Source organism: Ischnura elegans, chromosome 1 (assembly GCF_921293095.1).
Source record: "Ischnura elegans chromosome 1, ioIscEleg1.1, whole genome shotgun sequence".
NCBI lineage: Eukaryota > Metazoa > Arthropoda > Insecta > Odonata > Coenagrionidae > Ischnura > Ischnura elegans.
The window spans coordinates 32,821,484-32,843,954 of record NC_060246.1 but is presented as its reverse complement, the minus strand read 5'-3'; the positions used below and the strand labels follow the sequence as shown (position 1 = coordinate 32,843,954).

Sequence of the window (22,471 nt, the reverse complement as noted above, 5' to 3'; positions counted from 1 at the left end):
AGCCTACTCTACGATTTTTTAAAACACCATATAAGCATGAAGGACAACAAATACAGCTGCGGGGATATGTTATTGTCCGTAATGCAGGAAGGAAGGGAGAAAAAGTAAGCCGACGCAACGATCAGGCAAAGAAAGGCAACAACAGCAACAGACGACATGCAACTCTGGAGGGGGGAGAGGGGACACTGATGAGATAACCTCCGTTTCATGAGGATGTGAAGGTGGGGGAGGAAGGAAGCCGGCCGCGCGGGAAGGGACGATGCTCTCTCCCAGCGCGCACTCCACGGCTAGACGCGGCCACTAACACAAGCCTTGTTTTGATTCACATCCACACGTGCGACACGCTCTCTCAAATGCAGGGTGGAATGTCGTTGAGGGCAATTGTATAAGACTCAAGAAAAATTAATCTCTCCAACAAGAAAGTGGTTACAAAGAATATAGTACTTAGTTGTAATATCTATATGAAAACCCAGGAGCCACGGGCACGACATCATTTAGTAAAGTTGAAGCCCTTCAAAATGAATTCAATCTTTCCCACTCATATTAAAAAATTGATTGTCTTACCTGAAAATTGATAAAATATTTCTTTTTTAAGTTTTACAATAAACATTTGGCGTCCATTCCAATAAACTGGACAATTAAGCTATTCGAATATACATTTAATTCGTAGTGAATGAAAGGAATGTTCCCGAAGGCTGAAAGGAACACGACAGAAAAAAATTATCAACATTCTGTACACGAACGGGCATTAGACAAATGGTAATACGGGAAATAATTAAATGACATTTCGAAGTTCCAAATGTTCCGTTTACCCTCATGTAAGAATGAGAAGCGAAGGGAAGATATTCCATAGCTACGGAGAGGGCCGAAGAATTAAAAAATATTTGAGACACTACAACAGAAGTTTGCGAACCAAAAAACATTTTGCGTATAATAAACGAAGAAAGACCATTTCAAACTTTCGCCTGAGTACTTATCTAATTTCACTATGCACCACAAGCAAATAATCATCAAACTACCTCCTAAAGATGATGATATTAACATAAAAACAGGGAAAATGTCATTTTTTGTATAATCATGGCTTTATGAAAAACAAAAAAAACACTCAGTATAGATGTAGGTAACTAAAAAGAGACTCGAGAAAAATAAATCTCTTCGACACAGCCACTGCTGTAGTTACATAGAATAGAGTAGTTGTAGAGCCTATATTTATACCTAAAATCCACGGGCACCACATTCATTACTTAATCATCACCAATGTAATTGATCACCAAAACACTACTTGGTAAATAAGAAGATCGTTTTGCAGCAGTCCTTGACTTCATCATAAGTAGGCATATTAGTTTTCTACCGGAAAAGTTTCATTTACATTTAAATTCGAAAGTAACGATTTAATTATACTCATAAACGAAACGCAGAGCTAAATTCATCTACTTGCAACATATGAAAATATATTACGCGCAACTAACTTCATCGGAATTTGGAAAAAGTATCCGCGCCAAAACAGTAGAAAACAAGACAGAAACAGCCATGCAGGCATTAAGATGGGCGAGATGATGTCGGAAGAAGACAGAGGAAGCTAATCCGATTATATTACGGGCACTTAACACACTTATCGTGATTTACTAACATGTCGAGCGTGGCCGTGGTGCGAATGCGCACCTTGGAATCACAAGTAGGCTTGCAATGTGACAAAAACCTGCCGAGGTTATGTCACTAAAAATTTCAAGGTGGTCTGGCAAGTGCAATGCGAAATTTGCTCCCAGAGGAGCAGGAGTCGACGCCTAAACGGTAAGCGCGGGTTTGATTTTAAGTGCGACCAAAACCGAACATTAAGTGGAAATAAACCTTTTTTTCTCTTTTAGGCACGCCTTTCGCGTCTTGCGTGATCGAAATGAAGAGGCATACGTGCGGAACCAAAGTTTTTACTTTCTGTCTCGGACTGGATACGGCAAAAAATCATACCCACTTGGAACAAATTCGAAATGATGAGATGATGATTACGTTCTTCTAGTAACAAGGGACTTTCACCGTTCAATGATAAAAAATAAACGGCCATCAAAATATTTCAGATTTCAAGTCGTTTATACACATATTAGCGACGCAACACACCAAAAGATTCGAAGAAACAAACTAAGAGAGCACGATAGACGAGACTAGTAAAACTACTCGAATTAGAGATATATTTTGATGATAGAATAGAAAAAATCAACCCTTTGGTATTTAAATGGTTTAAACCACAATACCGAAAGATAATACATCCTTGAATAATAATAAATATTTACGCAGCTTTTAAACTCCCCGTTCCCAGTAATATCTACACCTTCCTTGCCAATGAAGCCTACACATGATTTATCACCAATAGTCTTTTACAGTGGCGCAGAGCTCAGAGAAATTTTTAAGTTTAATCCATTTTACTTATTTTAAGTATACCGGGACTAGCCACGGTGATAACTTTTACGGGAGTCACCCGCAATGCACAATTGTGCGAGAAATCCACAGAGAAAAAATCATTCGCCTTGACCGGGATCAGGTCAAGGCGAATGATTTTTTCTCTGTGGATTTCTCGCACCATTTTACTTAATTTGATTGATATTACTAATAAAATAGAGTAAGGATTAACAAAATATCCCTCAGAGAATCGTAAAACTCGCCACTTTGAACAATTCATCTTAAAATTCTGCAATTTATTAATCTCGCACCTACCGCTTATCCTGGCGGGTATTCCATACCCCACACACCCCGATATTAATTGCACATAAACACCCTCAGCCTTAATTCCTAGCTGCGCCCCTGGGCTCTTACGCACAGCTGAAAAGCTTAGGGATCAATTAAAATCGAATGCCTAACCATAAAAATACCAATAGCTCTCTGAAAACTGGCACCCGAGAGAGATAAAAATCACAGCTACCTTTGGATTTATCAGCGGCACAGATCGGACAGAAGATAAACAGGTGACCTATTCACGAAAAATTACAGTGTTTCCCGATAACCACTCGGTCAAACTCTCCAATATTCCCTCGCGAACGTCATCAAAAATCGATTAGTTGGCGGACATAAAAGCCGAAGAATCAAATTGAAATATTTTAAGCCAAGTTTGCACAATGAATCCCTGAACGCATGATTAACGGCACCCGGATTTAGATAGCATATTATATACATGTTAAGTTCCAGAAATTGCGTAAATCGAAAAATTGGGGTGTTTATATGATGTAATTCCCAGGCTATTTTTCACGCATTAACTTTCACCGCATCATGTAATTAGGGCATTATAAAAGGAGTTGTGGGAGGACTTTCAGCGAAGCTCAAAAATGGCGCAATGATTACTAAAAAAAGTTAAATGACCATTGCTAAAATAAGAGGAAACGATTAGTCCACTACAGAAAGTGAAAAGACTGAAAAAAAACGCGACAAAATACGTTATAGAAAATTCACCGCTCATACAATTTCCATAAATTGTAAGAGTGACTTGGTGTGAAGTGATCAATAGCTAACAATCAGGTTTAAAAATTATGAGTAAGGTCAAAAATCTAGCTGATTATGGCCAATATCCGCATTTATCTAAAACTCCGCAGTCGTGAGTGGAGAGTTAAAAATGTCAGCTAACACCCAAATTCCATTTCAAAGATGATCACCGTTAGAAAAAGCAAAGGAACAGCTAAATTAGGATACTCACTCTTCAGGTAATGGAGGCGCCCCTTCCTCTTGGCCAGGAGCAGTCACATGATAAACACAGAAGTTTTCCAGCAGGGCCCTCATGTCAATGTAGTTAAAAAACGCTTGAAAATTTGAAATATCTGAAATAGAAAAGAAAATGTTATCATTAATGTTAATTTTTGCGATTTAAACGACGACATAAAAAAACAATAGGAGCGAAAGAGTTGCAATCTCAGCTAAAATATGAGAAATATATACGCTGCTGACAGAAAATTTCAAATGAAAACAAGATATCAACATTAACATTGAAATGTAGTAAAAATAAGGTTTATCAGGCAACGTTTTCAATAAATCTCACCCCGATGCGCAATTTTTTTCAAGACAATGAGGCAGACTTAGGTTCATTCCCGCACTTCTCTCTCTCGCAAACTGAGTGAAATGTGCTACTAAGTGACCACTAGGATTTCAAATATTAACATTTTCCGATCTCATGACCCGCCTTTCTCTGATGATCAGGTTAACCTTAACACTAGAAATATTTGCACGGATTATTATCTATTCTGAATTTATAAGTTAAGAATAAAGGAATTACGTTTATTAGCGCGTGAAAAAGAAAGTAGCAAATACTACTATACGTAATTAATTCGCGAAATAAACTCGCAATACGGCAAACACATTTCGACGACGCAATAAAAACTAAATAAAGGCTATTCGAATCACTACGAAGTGCATGACTGAAACTGACGACACCGAAAAAAGGAATAACATCCTTGATAGGAAAGGATAAACCTTCCGAAAGTACGGACGACTACGTAAACAGTCTGGTAATGACGAATAAAAATAATATTAACACGCGAAATAAAAACGGAACCAGTTTTTCAGAAACGAAGCGTTTATATCACCTAATTACCATTACTTTAATACAGGTCCACATCGGGTAATGTATACGCTTTAAATTCAAACTACAATATAATAGGCCATACTCAAGAAAAAAAACTAGAGTCCACGATTAGAAAATACAGCTAAGAAGAAAGAAATATTAAAACCAAATTACACACCCAGTTTACCTACGGAACACATCGTACATTGTCTTATCGTTCGCAGCCGAGTCATTGAACGATAAAATGGCAAATGTCACATTCAATACTTAAGAGAGCACGACCACGATACATGCCTAAGTAAATGAATGAATATTCTGTTTTCTATCGCCTTGACCACACGCAGAAAACTATTTTTTTAAATCGGTTATCCATTGTAATACTACAAAATATACCGCGCATAAGTACATGAGTCATGAATACTTGTATTTGCGCCCCTCGAAGACATGCGGATCGTACGACCGTAAATGTTACAGGCCCCCAATTAATTACGGAAGAATTTAATATGAGCGAATTTAGCGCCATTTATTCAGCAGGAATTTTCCCCGTTCATAATTATAGCCTTTTGTAAAAAATAGAAAAAAAAGCCAAAATAAGAATTCGACTCTTTTTGCTACGGAAACATATTCAAAAAATAAAACTTAGAAAATAAAAAGAAATGTCTCAAAGCACAAGCAAAAGAGAACAAATATTTGGTTACATAATCACTACCCCAGATATGATTCATTACTGAGAGATTCAATTTCTCATTTCATGTAATTATAGAATTTCATGCAAATGGCTTTCCGCAACACTGTGTGCACGATTTGAGACGTACTCATACTAACGTCAAGGAAAAAGCGTGCAAGCATTTTTCCGCGACTTTAAAGCCAGTGTAACTCTTCAGTAGGAAAATATCTAAATATCACAACGAGCTCACCCTCCATGGAATCTTGACTTTGCGCAAGTTATCTCATTGCTATTATTATTTAATGATTGCACTTGCTAAAATAACAAATGGAGTATATACGAAAGTTATAAATTATACAGAAATTGAGAGGGCAACTTCACGTTTTACACTTACTTGCAGTTTTATAAACAAGGAAAGAGGATTAAAAAACAATTTTAAAAATAAATAATTATTCCCAACCAATATAACAAACTATCTCCATCAATAATCAGCAGCATCAGCATGATCTCTTTGACAAAAATGTACACTAAAAGAGTTCAACAACACGCAACATACGTTCTGACGCAAAGGGGTGGTTAAACTTAAAAACCAAAACATGAAATGGCAAAGCAAACGGAATACAAACTCCTATTTAAGCAATTCTGTTGCTTGTTGTTTTTTCTATTATGATTTGGTCACAATTTTTCAAACCCTGATATTTATTCCAGATTTTAGAATTTCCTGAACATGGATAATTTACTAGTACAAGTCAGATACGTAAACATGTTAGAAATAAAGGATTTTTAATACCCCTTCACCTTCAAATTTCACTGAAACAAGCACTCGAAAGGGACACAAGAATTTTAATAGCTACTATATATCTCAATTCTACGAAACAATAAGACTCAAAAATGAAAAGCTGCCTTTCACGCATCAATAAATAAACAGAATAGCTCTTTTTGGGAACGTAAAATTGTACCTATACCCGCAAATTTTCTATACCACGTGGTCGTTTCCTAAGTCAGTTTCCATCATTTCCTATTTTCACTGTAGTATCAGTTGATTATCACTCTTAATTTTATTGAAAATAATATGTGTCGCCACAATACTTCTTTACGGTCGTGCGCTATGATTGGCAACGTGAGTTCTTCAGTGATGAAAAGATGGACCGGATCCAAGATAAAAGAGCGATACCGATCCTTAGCACTGGAGTCAACCCAGCAATAGTTCACCAGTATGGTTACCTTTAAACGATCACCCTTAGTTTTCGCTGAAGCAATCCCTAAAAGGAGCGGAAAATATAATTGTGACGTTTAAGCTCAAGAGGACATATTTCAGTCTCATTCGACCGTTCTGATTCCCTGACGTACTGCTGGTACAAAACTCACCCTATCAACTGAAAATTATCGTCGTGAACGAGGAAGTATACCCTGATCAAATATTATTAGTATCTCAAACAGAAATTCAGTACTTAATCTGACGTAAATGATGATAGTTGATTTTCATAAGATACTTTTTTTCAAGGCGCTAAAGTAAGCTCTAACCACGGATTTCGTCAGATAATAAAGACCGGAAGAGCGGAAGTGACGCTTTCTCTAAAAAAGGATTAACCCTAAACTGCATGAATTCCCAAATACTTGCCAAAAATTTTTTTCTTTATAAAATATATCCAGAAACGCTTCAAGTACTACATTTTAATAACTTTTTCTGCTATTTTTTAATTTTTAAGAAAACATTTTAACATGTATCAAATATGATACATTATGGTTATAGACAACATTTACATTAAATGAATATGTATCACATATTTGACAATTTTCCACAAAAGTTTTTCATTTCATATACTCATTGAAAGCTTCTCATTGGCGCCCGTATATTTACTAATTACATATGTAGATATCACTCGGGTAAATCCTCTTCCTCGTTTCTCATGTGGGGAGCTGACTTCATTCAACATAATTAGAAGCTGACAACTTTGGTACCTAATGACTGCTTCGAGAACAACATAGTATAAGGACAGGGTGTATAATATCTGCATTAGAGAGGAAGAATTATGCCCTTCAGAAATAATCGGCAATGAGAGTAGTGTATCATATATGATTAAAAAAATGCAGTGAATGGTTAAGAAAGCTAGATGAATTTTCTTTGCCAGAGAGAATTCACCAGGGAATATAGTAGGCAGTAGAGCACAACACTGAAGTTTTGAGCTTGAGTTTTAACAACGCTATATCCATAAGAAGACATATTTCATAGCACGGTGTAAAGACCATTAAAACACTAACGCGAATTCATCGGGTATTTTTGAAGCAGCATGCAGCGATGAGGCCAGCATAAACGGTTCCTCATGGAAATCAGCAAACCACATACAAAAACATCCGCGCAACTACCTAAATATTTCATATCTTATCAATTTCGTCATCATTAAAAAAATTCTACGTCATTTTGCACTACGAGGGCCGCAGTTATTCCCTTCACTGCAGTTCTGCGTGCCGCGACTCTATCCATGATCCGTGCTGGATTCTGTAGGACGACCGGAGAGCATGTACGGGCGACGAGGCCAAGCTATATGCACGGAGCTTGCGCAATATCCAGATCACGGCAGATGAAAACCTAGCAACCGCATCGAAAGCTATTGCTGCGCTCGAAGCAATCAACGTGAACTAACGACGGAGCTAATCTCTCACAGCACACAGTCTACGTCAAAAACAAATAGCCTCTCCCTTTCGCGCACACATTCTGCTCCATTACCCGAGAATCGTCCACTTGCGCATCGCTTCTTGTTGGAAATAGGGCGACTCCCTCGGATGGAGATAAGGTTTACCTTTACGGGAGCAAACTAAGTAAGTCATCGAGTTAAAAAAAGGGGTATGTTTTGAAATCTATTCAGACGTACACGAGAGGAAGATGAGGCAGCTTGTACAATTTTTTTCCGCGACGAGGAAAAATGTCTGCAATTTCGCTGTCGTTATTTCCTGCGTTGATGATAATCAACAACCTCCGCCCTTAAGCTGAGGAAAAATATGAAGACTATTTTTAAATGGCCATGATGACCATTTTTTTACGATTACGAACGAGTCATTAGGATTTAACTTTAAAAAATTCGGGATTTCAAAATAAAATCGGACATGCACAGAGAAAGATATTCATCCACACCATGGAAAAAAATAGCAAAGGCCATAGCAAAATTCTGTGAATATAGCATGTTAACCCCTGAAACTTCGAAAAACTTTTAAGTAACATTATTTACAAAACAACATGCATACACAGTAGAGGATATCAGTAGTATCTCGTAACACACTCCAATAACGTCACCGATAGCACTTCATATTGCCTCGTAAAGGCCATTTTCACGATGCTCGGGAAGTCAGTGATGTAATCATGACAGATCTATGAACGTACAAATTAGCGAATGAAACATTTTTGTCGCTGGGGAGATAGACATCACTACAACACAAATAATGATACGTTAGGAGACTTTCGCAACTATTCCATGCTGTTATGACGCATACGGAAAAAAGGACCCGAAGACTTTTAAGATTTCGCGAAGGTTTCCAAAGATTTAGGGTGCCTGCACTCAATTTGATTACGACGGAAAATACAAAATATTATAATGTCTCATAGGCACCACAATAGATCATATAAAGTCATCATAGTATCGACTTAAGGTTGGGTTCACACATAATGATTCCCAATAAACTTTTAAGCGTAATACATCCAGGCTTAACAGCATTGTACCCCAAAAGTTTTGGCGAGTAGACTCTAACATAACCGCGAATACAAGACCCAAAAAAATTCAAAGCGGGCAAGTAAGAAAAAATGAAAAATTCCATAAGCCGCTAATACAATAAGGTATCTATCTAAATGCACTATTTCCGATACTTATTAAAGTTTGTCTCCGCATCCTCGCATACCGTTATCTCTTGGACAAGAAAGAAAAGATGAAAATAGAGATAGTAATCCTCCTAAACTACAAACCATTAGCAAATACTTCCGCAGGATACCTAAAAGGAATTCATTCCATATTCCACAGTTTTCATTTGCCAAGTTATAAAGGCCTATTAAATTTTATACCGACCGCCATTTCTAAGACTACTGGCTCACTTGACATTCTGCAACTAAACAGACGATATCTAGTCACGGCTTTCAAAAATCCACTTCAATGGAATTAGATGATAAATATAGCAGCAAATGTCAAGCTGTCATTACATCCGAAACTCACGAGTCATTTGATAACAACCTGGCGAATTATCGGTCTCATCGTAGTGCTACAACTGCGAGGTCAGTCACAAAGAGCGAAAAACAATAAATATAAACGTGAAAATTCAGACTACCATCTTGGAGGGGGATATTACTTTGGGGTAAAATAAGAGGACAGATTTTGGAATCGGTGGAAGAGTTCTTTGGAGACAAGTAATGACATATTTTCATGTAATTTATAGATTAATAAGTATCTATGGTCTAATTATTGCAGAAAATAATTACCTTCTTTGTAATTACGTGGCTCAACGACGAGAATGGGCTCACATTTCTTAATTATAGACCTTAGGGAGGAAGAAAACTGGAGAAAAAAGAGATCCCGTCTCAATGCAATAAAACAGCCCATTTCCAGTTTTAATAAGGGACGTGCGACAGAAGGGCGAAATTTATTTTTTCCATATGGTATTCCATTTTTTTGAATTAACGGAGTACGGGTAGCAAAATTACAAGTTCAAATTTTTCCTCAAAATATTCGCCAAATAAGTTATAAAAAATGGCTTCAATGACATACAAATTGCATTGTTTTCGCAACATTATTTTCCCTTCGAAGAAAATATCTCTAATAAAAAATGTAATTAAGGGGCCCATGCACGACTGCGCGCCTGTTAATCCTCTCCTTAATGCATCAAGGAAGTCATGAGCACTATTCGGACTAGAATTGTATTTCATTGAGTCCCACTTCCTGAGTCGCAGCTAAAAAATTAAGGGGTTCCAAAGAATAGAGATGCAGATAAAAGGCATGAAACTATTAAAATGCGTAGCAGTGAAAATAAAATCCCTCTCGCAATGATAATTTTCAAACCATTGATTTCATAACTATACGCCGCATAAACCTCGCTGGCAGATCGATTTAACGTCGTCCGAGATAGAATAAACGGTGGTTACTATGGCTAGTTGCAGGTAAGTACTTTACAAATAGGTCAGAGGATATTCTATTTTGGTGAGCTTTAGTGGCACTTAAAAAAATCGTAATGATAAATTTTCGCATAACATGTGGTCAATAGTGCAATACATTTTGATCATTATATGTGTTTAAAACCTTGGAGGAGGCCTACATAGGTTAGTAATCTATCCTCAACCTTAAACGAATGGCTTTTTAGAGAAAATTTCTTCAAAGAGACGATTATTTCCAAACGTTATACCTTTTTCGATTGACGGGAAAAGGAATTCTCACACTGATATTATATCAGTATGAGAATCATAATCATAAACTGAGGTGCAAATAAGTTCTCAGAATAATTCAGAACTACCCTCGCTCAACTCCCTGAATTCCATGGAACCTTCCACGCTGACTCCAAGCGATAAAAATGCAAAAAACAATAGTGATGAAGAATACCAAAATTTAGTACATTAGATAATATTTTTCATGAAATGAATAAGATCAAAAGTTAAACGAGTAGCTTTTATTAATTACCTACTGGTACTTCACAAATACCAATCCTTACTTAACTCGTGAAGTCGCAATTGGGCCTTCTCGCATACTATGAAGTCAGTTTCAGACTTGGAAACGTGTATGACAGTACAAAAAGGCAAATCAAGCGCAAAAATTTTCCCCGATACACGGATCAACACGAGACTAAAGCGGTGGGCACCTACTACGCTTCGCTTCGAGCCGAAAGCATGGGAGACGAGGAGGGGAGATGGCGGCGGTGGGACTCACAATTGAGGCCGAGGTCGTGGTAAGTGAGGATGGCCGGCTTGTTCCTCTTGCCCTGCACCGCGACCAGGATGCTGCCCTTCTCCGTGTCCAGCCTCTCTTCGTTCACGGCAGTGTCGTCCCGCGACAGCGTCCGCGCCGTCGGGAACTGAAGCTGGATGTTCTTCAGCTCGATATCGTCCATGCTGTCTGAGGGCATCGTGCTGCAATAGGAAGAGAAGACGGAAAAATTTCAGTCCACAAATGCGGAATTAAATAAATCTGACCTGAAATTATACTTATTCTAAAAATACAATACCGAAATTTAAACGAATTGTAGTGATATAGGTCATGGATTTCGTCTTCTAAACAACAAAGCAGAATGGAATAAAATAAAATAATTACGTTCAATAACAAGCAAGCCTCAGTTTCACATTTTAAGAAAGGGATTACCCCAGAAATAATTCAACGATTGAGGCAGCAAGTACATTCTTCAAAGAAAACAGGTATACCTTCTAAAAATGAGATTCGAGTGTTAGGAATGACACGATGGAGCCATTTAATGCTGTAAATAGGATATTTATCTCTCAGAGACTTATTCCCTGAAAACTCCCGAGGTCCAAATTTTCGAAATTTTCTTATCAACCATCATTAAATGTAATACCTGAAAAAAGTCTCTCGTCTATCAGGTAATCATCGTGCAAAAAATAACTTCCTGCAAATTTTCCTCAACCCAACAGTGAATTCAACTTCTATCCCGTAGCAAGTTTAACGAAATTATTTAAGTTGCCTGAGTTAGACTATTTCTTTCTTGCCCGAACTATTAAAAAATTCATCATTTAATATAAATGAAGCATGTTTCCTTCGCGGAATAATTTTGATTTATTCGACAGTGTACTTTAAGTAAATTACGCAAGGACTAAATCAAATCTAAACACTGAAGTATTGCAAATGATTCACTGGTCACTCTGACTTATAGTTGCTTGGTCTGGACCAGCGGGGAAATACGACTCTAATACGCCAATAGTAGCCTTAATTTAAGAATAATTGCCAATTTTTAATTCTGCTACAGTAAGTAATACGAGGGTCGTTCAATAAGTCCTTAGAATCTCCAAGAAATTGCTCTCTCAGTGTCAAAATTTAATATTGACTAGAAAGTAGCACTCTTGACTAGTCAGCTGTTGAAGTTTCAGCTGTACTCATCCCATTGTTTCGTTGTTGTTGCCGATTGTAGTGAACAACTTTCATTTACTTTTAAAAATGGATAATATTGAGTTTTAAGCGATGATCAAACACTTGTTTTTAAAAGGGCTATCACCGAAAGATATCAAAGCTAACTTGAATGCAGCTTATGGAAGATCTGCTCATGTGTTGGAAACTGTTTAGAATTGAGTAAATGAGATCAAACATTGCCGTAGATTCAAAAAAATGAACATTGTGTCCGACGCTCTGTGGAAGTGTCTACCCCCCAAAATAATTGACATAATCCACGATATGGATTTAAGTGCTAGAGGAATCTAAGTGCGCGATATAGGTAAGGTCACAGGAATATCGCAATGCACCTTTGTTTTAATTTTGCACGAAAATTTGGGTGCGAAAAAAAATATCGGCAAGATTGCTGCTGCGTTTTCTGACATTGGATAATAAATTCAATCGTGTGGTCAATTCAACGCCTGTTTTGACGCTTTTCCTTAGCAATCCAGAGGAATTTCCGCATTAATTCATAGCTTTTGATGAAATATGGATTCCTCACTAGACTACAGACACAAAATAACAGGTAAAACGATGAAATTTTGAAGAAAAACGGGCTTCAGAGCAGGCGAAGATGTTGAAATGGGTCGGTCAAGTCATGGCAACGATATTTTGGAATGTATGCGGAATGATCTGCATCGATTAATTGAAAAAGGGAAAACGATAACTAGAAAGAATTAAGGATCGTTATTGGGCCGATTGATGGTAGAAATCACGAAACGCGGCCTCATTTGAAGAAGAAAATTTTCTTCCTTCAATAAGAAAATACACGGTTGCACGCCTGCTCAGAGTCAATAGCCAAATTATAATTTCACAACTTGAAGAAATGGCTTTGCGGACAAAGGTCTAAGGAGGAGGCCATCGCCCAAATCAATGCCTATTTCCAGGAGATCCCGAAATATACTTTTTAGGCGGCTTAATTTTATGAAAATATGCTAAAAAAATTTATATGGTAGAGAGAAGACTATAATGAAAACTATAAAAAAATTAACGCAACATGGAATGTCTTTTAAATGAATTATCTACATCGATTAATCGGAAAAGGGAAAAACGATAACAAGAGAGAATTAATTTGTTTTTATGCCTTTTTCTAAAGACTTATTGAACAACCCTATTAATATGAAACTTCGGCAAGAGTACACCGCATTTGAAATTCATCAGTTTATATCATTTCTGACTACTTACGTCAAATTCCATACATTTCTAAACAATTCCTCAACAAGAGCACATTATTTCCCAGATTTGCATACCCTCGGTTAAAACCCAGAAGAAAAGTGAAATTTGACATCAAATAGGCTTCTCGTAGTACATATCGTATACGAACCTTGGATCCATACTACATAAATTAAATTTGCTCCACTCCATCATTTCCTTAAAAAATACCAAAGACAGCTAGCTCTCTTCAAACAAGTTAACAAACTCGGAAATAAATCTTTCGTCTTCATACGGGATATTTCTCGCTTTCAGAAAGATAAAAATTGAAAAACGTACATACACCACTATATTGTCTCTTTACGGACCAACACGTTCACATAATGGCGCAGATCTTGTGGCCATAGCTTCACGGCTACGGAACAACCACTCATACAGTGGCCAATATATTCATTATTAGTTGGGAGTAAATATATATATGCACAGAAAATAATGCATCGGACGACACAGAAGTCCTGGCCGGCAGGCTTTACGGTGAATTCATCATCATCATCACTGGTCAACAATCCTAGGATTGGTTTGACGCAGCTCTCCACTCAGTTCTCCTATCAGCTAATCTTTTCACTCCTACGTATTTCTTCTCTTTCACATCTCTCTTTACTTGTTCCATATATTTTGTTCGAGGTCTTCCTTTTCCATTCTTGCCTTCCACCTGTCCTTCGACGATTGTCTTCATCAGGCCATCATGTCTCAAGATGTGGCCTATAAGGTTGTTCCGTCTTCTTATGATGAATTATATATTAAAATTGATGCCATGTAAGACATGGAAATAAGATCATTGCTAATCATTATACCGATACGGTGATTTAACAACGAACAAATGACACCTCATTGATGTATCATAATAAAATATCCTATGAAATACATAGGAATTAGAGCCCACTGAATTTTCCAACGTTATATTGAAAAATACGAATTAGTGAAAAAAGCTATTCCACTGCGAGAATGCCCTCGTCATTTTATCCCCTCATTTGCTACGTGAATGACTCAACCCAACGTCAGCCCAATGCTTCGAAAAAATATGCACAACGCTTTCGAATGTGAAGGCCATGGAGTTAGGTAAGGAAAAATGCGTCATGCATGAGTCACACAGCTACTGAAGAAGCAAAGTAAAAGTATTAATAACCCAGCAACTATTTATCATGTCTGTCTGCATAAATTATCAAAATAACTGCATACCCGCGAAATAACTTAGATAAAAAGGTCAAGACACGATAAAGAGAGACATGACGAAGAACTAGCGGCACTGCAGGACTCAAACATGGGCACGCGCGCATTCCATCCACACTTGGACGCCACCTCCGTCACCAATTATCGCCCTGACAACGCGCTCAGCGAATTTATCATGGAGCGTACATTTCCTAGAATTTGCCTTACTCAAGCGATACTCACATTTCCTCTAAAATTAGAGGGAGAATTTATGGGAGAGGCTCCGGATCGAAAAAAATTAGCAAAATATGACGTAATACCAAGAGGAAGATGCACCATCTCAAGGTAAGATAATTCCCATTGTAAAACACATTACCTATCCATGAGGTAGAAAGTCATTTGGAAAAGAGGGCTGCACGGTGAAATTCCGTTTAGGATATCGAATGCAGTTAGGAACACGTCTATTACGAATTTTCAACCAAAATCAAAGCTATGATAAACTAATATCTCAAAAAAGTTACTAACCTCCATAAACGGTCATAAAAAATCGGGAAAGAGGGAAATTCAGCGCTCTGACAAGATTTTCTTCGGGAGAATTGTTAGGTGTATGGGAGGGCTGGCAGCCGCCTTACAGAATGATTTAACGATACAGGTAATATTTATTGCTCAAAATTCTTAAAATTGTAGCACTTATCGAAAGTAATACACACGATACGTTAACAATGTGGTGTCCCTAAGATACATGGCCTCAAGAGAGAAACTACATGCATTCCATCGAAGTCACTAACCTACCTTAAAACTGACAGACACACATTGGCTCAAATCTTGTAAAATCATTAATTTTTAGACGGCAATTTCTTCAATTTTGCCTCACACTGATAGAATTAATTAAACGCATTCAAATGTCTTGAAGCTCAACTGAACTATGAAGTGAATCAAGAACTCAAATAAAGCAAGCCCCAGAAGAAAAGAGCCACTCCTCCATGCACAATACTTTGGATAAATAAAAGATTTAAAAAATTTGCTTTCATTTTGATAAAAATATAATATCTTGAAACGATTCAATCAACAACAAGCATATTCATTGCATAAACACTTTCGTGAAGACAATTTAAAAGGACATATAAGTAGCCCTTTCATAAATAAACTGAGACATATTTCTCATTTTTTGATAAAATTAATGAATTAGGATTTCTTTCACCAATCCTTTCCAAAAATATGCCGTACACAGTATCTACGATGATCCTACAAAAACAGTAAAATTACGGTCACCCGTAAAAATATAAGAGTAGCCTCAGATGCAAATATCCAACTTATTTACATGAAAGATGAACAGACCGCTATCTGCTGGGCTGGCTCAAAGAAAGTCGAAGGTTAAGTTAAAAATTAATTCAAATTGTTTCCTAGCCAGTGGATAAAAAACGTCGGATCAGCTCACCAGTCGACAACAGCATTTCAAAAAAATTTAAGAAGGCTTGATATTGATAAAATTAATAAAATAATAAGACATGTGCATGATAATACAATCTACTTTCAGCATAATCAAAGTGACAACTGAGCAAATAAAAAAATCATAACGGGTTAAGTACATGTTCAAAAGGAATGCTTTATTAGTCGACCGACTTCAGCTCGGTGAGCAAACACTCCCCATGCCTAGTACACAAAACGACCAGAGTGGTGCTAAATATTCTTCCACCTGGAAACTGGGTGTAAAAAAAGTATCGGAAATACATAACTTCACACGGAGAAGACAAAGGGGGCACTATTTCTCAGAAACGAGAGGGGCAATGACAACCAGGGAGAGGAAAAAGAGGCGAACATGAGTGCTGAGAATGGACGATTTTTGGTGTAGAATGAGGGAAACATAAAAAGTCATTTCTTTACTCTGCCATCCGCCCAACCCACCCCACCCACCCTCCTCTCGGGAGAGGAACGACGGCGGTCGAAAGACGAGGAAAGATTACGCGAAGGGGTTTGGGAAGGTCACGGGACAAGAGGACAGGGAGGATAAGGTAGCGGAGGAGGATGGGAGGGCACATGGTCTGGGATTCGGGAGTAAGGGGGGGGGAGAGGAGAGGGAAAAAGAGAGAGAGATAGCGTCTCGAGAGGGTAGAGGGAGGAGGTGGAGGAGGGTGGAGTAGGGTGGGGTGGGAGGAGTTGGTGCGGCCGACGGAGGTCGCTGCATATCGATCGCCGGGACTCGAACTTCTGCGCCGCCGTCAGCCGCGCCCACGCGGCTCAGTTCGGTCTGGAGGCGGGAGAGTGGAGTGTGGGAGGGATGAGGGCGAAGGGAGAGCCGGGAGGTGGATGGGTTGCGGGAGGAGGAGGAGGAGGATGGGGAAAACATTATGGAGAGAAGGGAGGAGGAGTTGAGCGAATGCGAGGGTGTGGGATGAGTACACAAACGGATTCATGAGGAGGAATTGAGAACATGCATCAAGCCCTGCATTTGATTCACACCACGACCAACTGGGGAGAACACAAAATATTAGGCCCGAATTTATTTCTCAGGGAGGGAAGGGGGCTGGGAGAAGTAGGGAGCAATTTGTATACAACACTAGGTGTCCTTGACCAAAATGGAACATTGGAGCGAAACGCTGAATTAGCCTTTCCACGAAGAAGCATCTTCGTCCGTGGGTCAACGACAACGAATAAAATTCATCCTTTGCCTTTCAAGTGACCTCAAGAGCGGACGTGAAAAAAACCCTTGTCCCACAAAAAAATGAGCGCCATGATGGTAAATTCCGGTTCAAAAGCGATAAAACCTCACCACCCCCCACAAATTTTCCATTAATTTTATTGGCCAATACGCGTTATGAGACAATAACTAAACACTTTCTCTCCCTCCTGAACGCTAATTAACTCATATTACATTAGGGATGATCCAATTTTACCTTATTATTTGTCATTTTTTAAATCTTATGAAGACTAATATTGGTACCCAGGAAAGATAGAGCAGAAAATTACACATGATTTACTTCTTTAAGATGTCGCATTAAGACCATGAGCATTATAAACAACAGTTTAGCTCCGTGATTTTACCTTTTTCATTACCAATGTAATCAATCTTAAATGGGAAACCTACTACCCCCGTCTGCGCGAAACTAGGTAAAATTAGAGAACAGATTGTAAGCTACGGCGAAAAATCCTTTAAGAAAGTGAGAAAACTCTATATGTTAAGCGAGTTATTAGAAGGATGGTGAAGAAGCCGACAGTGGGATAGAGGTAATGCGAAGATGGCACGTGTGTGGTGTCAGGAATTAAAGCAGCAGAAAAAAAACGGGAAAAGCGAGGAAACCGGACTCGAGCCACACCACTTGCGAATGAAGGCAGCCTCGTAAGAATGGGGAGTGGATCAATGGTACTGAGTAAACATGAGTTTTGCAGACGGGCTAAAGGATTAAATTAATAGGAGAGAGGGGGGAACGGAGAACAGGAGGAGGATGGCGGTTACTGCTGGAGGATAGACTTGAGGACGAGGGCTGAGCCTAATCTTGGGGCTATGCAAGTGAGCCGCATTTCCGAGCGGTGGAGGATTGAAAATACACGCCGCTCTATTGAACCAACGGCGGAGACTGGATGGAAGGCTCAACGTGGTTGGGTTGACCCAGATCAAAAAAAAGGGGGCCGAGAAAAACAAAAGCGCAACTCCAGCTTGCTCGAGGTCGCGGCGATCGGTATCGACTAACTTTACAGCTCCGCGCGCTCCACCTGGGTCTTGCAACATAGCCGAGCCAAGCTGGCCACCATTTCACTCCCTTGCTTTTATGAATGGTTCGGTCGCTACGACGACGGCCTTGTAGGAGGAGTAGGTCGCCCTCCCCCACTCCCACTCCCAAATGCAGACGCGCAAATCGTGGAAGGGGGCGGAGGGGACATTGTCGGAACCCGTGACTGGAAGCGCATTCCTCTGTGGAGGTGGGACCGAGGTTTTAGCCAGCCACCGATTTTATGTGGATCAACATATGGGGTCCACCTCGCGCGCTGGCCGTAAACGGGAGTCATCGGACGATCGCAGCCGAGCGAACTTTGGGATGGTCTTGGTTTTGGTAAATGTTGATTAAACTTTGAGAGGCAGGATCGGAAAGCATAATAAAAGTCCACGCATTTTACCTTCAGGAAATTCCCCTTCAGCTAATGATAGGATGATGTCCTGCTCAGAGCCTAAAAACCCACGCACGGAAAAATAATCTGTAATAATAGGTTTCGATATTTAGTAACTCTTTGAAAGACCATTGTTTAACAAATTATACAGAAGTCAAAGCGTTTTAACGATCTATGAATTAAAGCATTAAATTTTGGAAAATATTTCGTTTTATAATACGTAAGCATTTGTAAAAACGGGCCACAAGACTGGAGTAGAATCTTTACCATCGTTCCGACAAGGTTTGGATTTATTTTGATAAGAAAAAACTTATTCAATCCGCCAACACAAGCAGCAAAAATAAACCACGGTGAATGACATAAAAATTGCCCAAGAAAATTACCAATATCTTTCAGTGGAGAAATGGCAAAACGATAAAGAGTACCTATAAATGCACACTCACAAATGAGTGGCCAGGCGCGTCCGAATTGGGACAAGCTCCCGAAAGAATGCAGTTATTTGACGAGCAGAATCATAGCTGAATTATTACGGAGGCTTCCACGGTGAGTTGATTGGTGATAGTTTTCCGGGTTCATTCCGCGTTCATTCTTACTTTGTGCCCGAAACTGTCGTCCACAAAATAAGAATCAACGCGGAATGAACCCGGAAAACTATCACCAGAATCATAGCTGAATGGCAGGAATTCATGTCCGGATAGTTATCGTGGGCTACCTCTCGGGGATTTTCCATTGCACACACAGGAGAGATACTTTGTCACCTTTCTATGGTATTACAAGTGCTTATTTGCGCTCAAAAATACTTGGAGATGTGACTCGAGAAAGGCAAGGAATAGTCTCCCATAGTGAAACATTGGTGAAAATCACGTATTCGAACACAGAAACAATGCACAGGTAGACTAAAAGAACATTTGTTAATAAATAAATACGGCTATCAATTATAGACACATGATAATGAGTGGGCCACTAGAAAATATTGCGACTCAATAAATAAAATAAAGTCAACTACAAAAATTAATAGCGCAAAAGCAAATACGCCCACTCGGAATGATTTTCGGCGAAAGGAGAAAAATAATACGCATCTAAAAACTCATCTCTCCCCTTTTTGTCACTCGCACACTGCTCAAGCGAGTGAAGAGGAAGAGAGCGTGAGACTCGTCAGCCGAGAAGAATCCATCTTTATCCCTTGTCGAGCTGAAACACTGCGGCTGAGTGGCGCAGGATAAGGGAGACCCCGAGAGCAGTGTTTGAGCGAGAAGACAAAAGAGACACAGAAAAAAAGACAATCGATCTCTCTCACTATCTCCCTCTCTCAAGACAAGGGCTTATACATTGAGCGGGTGCTACCCCTCTTTAGACGAGAGAATTAAATATTTTTCTCTCCAAGAGGAGGCGATAAAACTCTCGATCCAAGATTGCGCGGCCATAAGCGATGGAACCTAAGACGCTTTCGAGAGAGAGAGAGAGAGAGAGCGAGGGGCGAGACGTCACTCAAAAAAAGACAGAAAAAAAAACAAGAGGAGGTCACTCACCGAGGAAAAATGAAGGAAGAGGGGAAGGGATGATGATCGCAGTGAGGGGACACGGAGAGGAAAGGGACGGACGGGGCACGTCAGTGCCATCACCGTTCACATCGGGGTTAATAAAACACGATCAGGACGGCTGAAAGAGGCAGCAGCCCCCCCGCAGAACCAAGTTTGACCTCGCCGCGAAGCGGGCAAAAATGAAAGCGATCAAGAGGGCAAGAAGGTACGCTACGTCCGTCCGTACTATGCGAATTTTCCGAAACGGGTAGAAAAGGTAGAGATAGATGGTCGGGAAATTTGTCGCGCAAGCCAAGCCGGAGGGGAAGAAAATATTGCTCGGACCCCGGATTGCAATGGTACCATAAAACGTTCAGGCACCAGAAACTCTGGGCTCGTATAAAAATTAATGAAGCACGCGGGTCGGGTCGTACTAAAAGAGACGGGGGTATTGCGCTACGACAGGGATTTCAGGGTCCTGCAACCGAAAATCGCCCCCAACTACTCCCAAAGGGGGAAGGATTTAGATAATTTGGCACCCTCCTACGCCGCAGTCCGTGGGGCGGATTATGTTTTTGGAGGGCAGAGGCTGTAAATCACGGGAATGGGCTATAATTTCCAGAGAAAATATTTCCAACCATTTGAGTAGAAACGAAATTGCTATTAAAAGCAATGAAACGAGCCTAAACTGAAAGTAAAAGAATAATTCTTTTCCTACACATATAATCTACATCATGTTCATCCCACACCCCTGCCAATACAAGAAAACATTATTTTCAATTGAAAGAGGATATAATGTGGCTTGAAAATTTCTTATTCCAAAAATGTAATTAATAATGGCAAAAGTTACCAAAATTTTAGAATTAAATTTCAAATAAATTAAGCGAATGAGTTACATTTCACCGTCAATGAGCGATCATTTGGTTTTAATTGCAGTCATGAAAATTTAGCCACACAGGAAAATTAACTAAGGTTACAAAAACGTATAAAATATTTCAAGTCGATAGAATAAAACGAACTTTTCAAACAGATTTAAATTCGATTAACCTTCCTATCCTTACTACTGTTGATATCAATGTAAGGTATATTCCTTAGCGGGACGTCTCCTTATAGGGAAGACCGTAGACATGACAAGGAGGGTAGAATCCATAACTCCTTCTCCTACATCACTATCATACATATCTTAAATTACTCTATGAGAAGCCTTTCGTTTTCCTCACTTTCAGCTCACTATACCATTGTCTCATCTCTATTCCATTAATTTCTATATCGATAAGCTATCTAGAATGCTCTGTCTGTTACTATCATCCTGCCGATATTATTTCACGTCACGCTTTTTTTCAAAATGAAATCACTACGACTTTCACCACCAATTTTCTGGACAACAACCACAACATAGAGCTAACATCTACGACAACCAATATATGGAATTGTATTTACTAATGTAATTAAGATTGATTTATTCTGAAGACAGACAACTATCCCGAGGTAAATTCGTATATAAAGGTACAATGTTTTTCAATTAAGAACGTCTCATATAAATTATTTCAAACTCCTACAATACCATATCATATCATAAAATACTCTGACGTCATTCTCTCATTAAACATATTAATTACATTTAAAAAAGCGAAAAGCTTATTTTTGACATAACATTCATGTACCTATGAGAAGTAGAAAGGTTATTGTAAATCTGCTCGTTCGATGATTATGGAGTACCGTTCAAAGAAAGTTATCAAATTTTGCTGTTACCTTGGAAAACGGTCAATAATTAATGCTGATATTTTAATACCTTATTTTCTGATCCTTAACCCTTCATAAAATTCAAAACGAATATCGCGCAAATACATTAAACCATGTAAAAGGACTATTCAGAATTAAAGTATAACTATTATTATATAATGTATACAAGCGAACTTAAAGTTTCCAATTGACAGATACAAAAAGTATGCGAGCTGTTAGCAGTTATTTATATTATCATGCTAAAATATAGTTACAATTGCTTATTCACGGTCTACATTCTATCTATGCTCTAAACGCATTTGTTACGATCGAATCGCAGTCATGCCATCCATCTGAATCTTGCATAAGACAGTTAATTCAGAAGAAAGAGCGAAGGAGAACTACTTTCTTTCGATCGATCACGATTCGTTCGTTA

At 38.8% G+C, this 22,471-nt stretch overlaps 1 protein-coding gene across 9 annotated transcripts in view; it reads right to left on the bottom strand.

Annotated features, from left to right (window-relative positions):
* LOC124158224 (protein NDRG3) overlaps positions 1-22,471 on the bottom strand; it is a 131,701-nt gene that overhangs the window by 26,750 nt on the left and 82,480 nt on the right. For all 9 annotated transcript variants that reach the window (XR_006864738.1, XM_046533438.1, XM_046533416.1 and 6 more), the window contains 2 exons: positions 11,102-11,301; positions 3,677-3,797 (listed from right to left, as the gene is read on the bottom strand). Coding sequence is in view for 8 of the 9 variants with exons in the window: in XM_046533438.1 (XP_046389394.1) it covers positions 3,677-3,797; positions 11,102-11,301 (321 nt within the window). In the remaining variant the exon portion in view is untranslated. The remainder of the gene's footprint in view (positions 1-3,676; positions 3,798-11,101; positions 11,302-22,471) is intronic.